General features: G+C 32.9%; 1 protein-coding gene across 1 annotated transcript; it reads left to right on the top strand.

The window, feature by feature from the left end:
* Positions 1–4,692: 4,692 nt before the first annotated feature.
* LOC148562676 (uncharacterized) lies at positions 4,693–5,493 on the top strand. The gene has a single exon (XM_088490956.1). It carries the CDS (start codon positions 4,693–4,695, stop codon positions 5,491–5,493), a length of 801 nt encoding a protein of 266 aa, XP_088347082.1.
* The last annotated feature ends 325 nt before the right edge of the window (positions 5,494–5,818 follow it).

Below are 5,818 nucleotides of genomic sequence, written 5' to 3'. Positions count from 1 at the left end.
CAAGCACTTAACTAGGAAAACAACTCCTTGAGTTTTTGTTTCTTTTTATCCTTTCCAGTCATTGGTGCTCAGAGCTTTAGGCCTTGTTCTTTATTTTTCTTTCTCTTTTCTTGCTACTTCTTGTTTTGATGGATAATACTTCTCTTAACTTCATTCCATGTCTTAGAACTTCCCATGTAAGTTTTCACAAATATAAAACTTCATTACACAATCACACTACCAGACTCCTACTTTTCATAATCTTACTTGTCCCAAAATTAAAAACAATTTCTTTAACTTTTTTCATTCAAGAACTCTTTGTTACATGCTTAAAGATATTGGGTACAAGCAATTTTAAAAGTAAGGTAAAATAAAGAGAAATGAATCATGATTATCAACTAGATATTAGGAATTAAAGCCCAAAGAAAGACTTACCTCCCTTTTTGTTCTTCTAGGCTATGTTCCACGTAGCCTCCAACACCAAATTTAAAATTAAAAAATTTAGCCTGCATCAACAGGTTACTAAGGATGTCCATTATATAAAAAATAACATTTTTGGAAGCTCTTCTAGTCCCCCAAAAAACAACCCCTACTGATATAGCTACAAAATTTTAATATAAACCTCTAAACTTCTTTAACATATAACTTTTCTACAAAATCATTTAGTCTTTGTTCTTCAAAAAAGATAAACTAGACATCCTTAATTTAGCCTTTATTTTTCTTTTTTTCTCTCTTACATCCCTGGTTCTTCTCTTCTTAGAAGAAAAAATTGAAATGAGAAGGAAATAAGGTTGTAGGCCTTTTAATGAGAGGTGAGGGACATTTTTATTCTTTTGTCCATTCACCCTACCTAGTTAAGGTCCAAATTAAAGATATCTATTCTGATCCACACTTGAAAAAAAATTTCGGTCACCTTTATCTTTTAACCTTTTTTATTGGTAGTACTAGATTGACATAAGCATGTACCTTTAATTATGATATCGATATTCTCTTTTTCAAAAATAACTAGTGTAAAACCTGCGTGTTGCACGGATCGTGTACATTATCTATTTTATTGTATTTATATATAATTTGTTTATAAAAAAAACTAATACATATATATGAGGAGTTAATTTACTTACTATATAAATAGATTAATTAATTAATTTTTTTTGTTATATTGATGTTCAATCTCGTTAAAAAAATGAACATATAAAATTTGATCATATAGCATTCTTAAAACTAAGTGTACACTTACAAACATTCCTCAAACTTAACCCACAACTAAAAACATATTAAACTGACACCCTAATTCCAATACAGACACAAAATCACTAAATAGCAAAACCACACACACACACACATAGTTCCATATTATCACTATTACTTTCAAGTAATGGTACAATAAATATCTGTAGTTAACCACAACACATTCAAAAATAACTATTTTTTCTCCATTTGATTGAAAGTCCTACTTCTTCCTTATCAATCAAACAAAATCAACAAAAGTAAACTCATGAATCAATAAAAGTAAACTCACAAAAACAAAAATATTTTTATTTTAAATTTTGATATATATATTTAAACCAAAGGCACTCTTAACCCTTGATTCAAGGATCATTGGCAATTGAACATAAACCTCATGCCTCAATCTCTAACCCATTCTTATTTCATTCTTTCAATTCTTTTATCATTTGTTCCAAAGGTAACATTTTTCAAACAACAAATAGAGTTAAAAAAACATATGCAAATATTTTTTTATTGCCACATGTCTATGTTTCAAATTGAATATGAGCACTTATGCCCTTAATATCATTATTTCAACACATACTTTAAGCATTAATAATAGTTAAAAAAATAAATCTCAACAATAAATGAAACTTTCTAAGTCCTTGTCCCTTGCTGCAGCCACAATCAATCTAGCATCGCTTTGCGAGAGCATAAAATGCATGGAGTACAGCCACAAATAAAAATGCAGCCATTTTAACTTAGAAAGCCAAAGGAATCAAGTAGTGATACACTCTACTTGTACCAACCCCTCTCATTAACAGTTTCATCAAGCTGTTGTACCATGAAATTGTCAATTTCGGTCACCTTTGTTGGGTCATATAAACTCAAACAAATAAAAAAACACAATTGATGTAGCAGGATAGGATTTAAAATAACATACTATATCCAAATTTATTAGCTGCTAAAATATCTTGCCAATCATTATAAGTGCTATTATTTTATTCACATTTTCCCCATCGTAAGCAAGGAAAATTGAAAAAAAAAATTACCACCAACCCGCATTTTTTTTCAAGAGTGATAAAATAAAATAATTCAAAAATTGATATATATTAAATAAATAAAATTAGGAAGCCAAAAAACTTTAAACATATACAACAAAAATTTCTTAAGGGAAAAATAATACTAAGAACAACAAATAAAAAGAGATAAATATTTATGATGATGGTCTCTTCCCAGATTTCATGTTCTAAACATAATGGATTCCTTCACTCTAGCATACGCTGCACACATGATGAAAATAAGAAGGCATTTTTTATGTCCTAAAATTTGATGTTTTATTCTTTCTTTTACTTTTGTCTTATGTTTGATCTTCCTAAAGATACAATCTACCCAGGTTTATTTTACTAAAATTTTTACAAAATCAGATTTTCAATCCTTAGTCCTCTTCATTGTTGGGCTTGAAGTCAACCAAACAACAAAGTCCACATCATTTTTTCTTTCCTCTGAGCAACTTTGACTAGAACTCAACGGACCAATCAGAGTCATCCTAATAAATATTCAAGTCTCAAAGGAGTAAAATTGTGCTAATGGCAAGTAAATCATTAACCATATATGATCCATAAGTTAAAAACTATGTTAATACATTTTTCTTCATCAAAAAGTAATTTATGCATGAAGAAATACTTATCTAAATAAGAACAGCAAATACTTTTTGAGTATTGGCTACGATATATTAAGCTGTATTTTAAGGAAAATTATTTTCCAACATAACAGTAAAATAAAAATAAAAAATAAATAACAAAACACCACTTGAATGCAACACTATTCCGAAGATCTAAATTGTTACCTAATGTCATTGTTACTTACACCATCACCTCCAACATATTGTTTTTTATCTCTACTGCTCTATGGAAAAAGATTCGGTGCCTCTGACGATGTAACCACTCTATCTTCTTTGTCACTTGAGAATGAATCAAGAGAGGGCGGAAAGAGAGATATTTAGATGATAGATTTGAAATTAAAGAAATTTAGTTTGAAAATTCCAGCTCAATAATTTTAGCTGAATACTTTGATATTAAAGCTGGACACTTGTCACACAGTTGAATTGAACACTTGTCATGTATTTAGTTTGGACACTTGTTGAAATGAGTTCAAGTACTCTTTTTGTTTAGGAGAATGTGAGTGGAATCTTCTGAACACTCTAAATGGAGAAAAATATTGCTCCAGCTACTTTAATTTTGGTAATGTATCTCTTAGAAGATAAAAAAAATGGCATCGAAAGTGCAACCAAAGTAAGATAATAAAATTAAATACATCATTTGAAAAGGAGGGTATCAAGAGCAACATAAAAGATATTGTTTTAATGTTTTGTACATTCTTAAGAAGTAAAGCAATGCTTATATTAATATTTTTAAAAGGTTGAAATATACATCAGAACCACTATATGAAAGAGTTGGCACTTCAGCTCCCTAAGCAATCAATGATAAACTAATTTTATCTCTTGACTTAAGATATAGTTGTAGGAAAAGGGACTCTCTAAACCTATATGTAGTGTCATCATGCTGTGTTAAGCGCAGAAAAGGGAATGCGTTACTCACACTAATTCAAAATCAACTTGAGAATAATTTTTAAATGGTAATTTTCTATTTACGATGACATAGTAATGGAAAAAAATGGTTTGTTTCTTATCAGCATAGATTTTGAGAGTGAAAAAAGAAACCAAATAAATAAATAAACAAAAAAGACAGTTAACACTACGAAAACAAATCCGAATCAAGCATGGGTAAAGGTCAACAACATTGAAGGATAATAGTATCATAACACACATACCTTCAACACAAAAAACACAAAAATTTATTTACATCAAAATTAGTAGTTTGCAACAAAAACTTAATGCTTCAAAAGGCAGTAAAATTTGAAAGGAAAAGTTTCCAACTTCTAATATAAAGATAGAAGGAAAGGATATATTGTATAGTTAAAATAATATGTTGAATTTAAATGTTACATTTGATAAAATTTAAGTATTATTTTTAAGCCTACAGGGTCAAATAAAAGCAATTAGAATCCTAACAAATGCATTTCCTAGAACCTATTTCTTCTCTATTTGTAGTAAAGAAGCCAATGAAAATCTTTAGTTTAGAAGGGAAGATTTTCTCTCGAAGTAGCACAAACTCATGCTGATTCTTCTTCACAAAAATAAAAGCATCCTACATATGAAAGAACCTATCTCCTTAGCACTTTGAGTACTTATAATTAAGAGTTCATCCACACACACACCCTAAATCAATGCTTTTCCGTCACATACATAAACAGTTAAATATTATTAGAATAAGTGAGTTTTGAAACTTACTAAAACCTTAAATATAATAAGAAAAGAAGGAAACACCTAACATTATAAGATTGCGACTAACACCAAACTTACCATCCAGATTGATATTCTAAAGAACTAACACCAACACCATGGGGCTTAAAGAGTCTGACCTCAAGAATCACTAGCACGGGGTCATGGGACTCGGTGATAACTACATAAAACCCGACGGGACGATCTCCCTCCCAATCTGCCTTGGAACTAGTGACGCCAAGAAGTCGGTTATGGCAGACTTTGTAGTCCTCGGAGACTCCACATCATACAACATCATCCTAGGGAGAAAGACCATCAACGAACTCTCAGCCGTAATATGCACTAAATTCTTGACAATGAAGTTCATAACGGACATGGAAACAGTTGGCTCCATAAGGAGAGACCTAGAAGCGGCGGTCGTTTGCGACAACGCCAGTCTCTCCTTAAGGAAAGAATCTAAGAAGACAGCTGGCGTGTTCTTGGCAGACCTGGACATCAGAATGGAGGACAAGCCGAGACCAGAACCAGAGGGGGACATTGAAAAGTTTCAGATAGGGAAGTCGGCACACCAGTTTACCTTTGTAAACAGGAACCTATCCCATGAACTCAAGGGCCCCCTCATGGAGGTTGTAAGGGAAAACAGAGACCTCTTCGCGTGGACACCATCAGACATGCTAGGATTGGATCCCGAGGTCATGTCCCACCGACTAGCCGTAAAACCTGACGCCAAACCAGTAGCCCAGCAACGAAAAAAGATGTCTCAAGAAATGGCCGACGAATTCGCCAAACAAACAGCCGGGTTACTAGAAGCAGGATTCATCAAAGAACTCGAGTATTCAACATGGCTGTCCAACGTTGTCCTAGTCAAGAAAGCCAGCGGGAGGTGGAGAATGTGCGTTGATTATTCCAACCTGAACAAAGCATGCCTAAAAGACTCTTTTCCCTCCCCAACATCGACACCTTAGTAGAATCGACGGCATGATATCATTTTCTCAGCTTCATGGATGCGTACTCTGGTTATAACCAGATCCCAATGCACCAACCTGACGAGGACAAAACGGTATTCATAACGCCATGAGGTACTTATTGCTACAAAGTAATGCCCTTTGGGCTAAAGAACGCAGGAGTTACTTATCAAAGACTAATGAGCAAGGTCTTCCACGACCTCATCGGCAAGACAGTAGAAGTGTACGTCGACGACATCCTGGTGAAAACAACAGAGTCGAACAGGCTAATAGACGACCTCCAAGCTGTCTTCAAAGCACTAAGAAAATTCAAAATGAGGCTCAA

Source organism: Arachis ipaensis, chromosome B6 (genome assembly GCF_059453495.1).
Source record: "Arachis ipaensis isolate K30076 ecotype BB chromosome B6, ASM5945349v1, whole genome shotgun sequence".
Lineage (NCBI taxonomy): Eukaryota > Viridiplantae > Streptophyta > Magnoliopsida > Fabales > Fabaceae > Arachis > Arachis ipaensis.
This window is presented reverse-complemented; position numbering and strand designations above follow the sequence as displayed.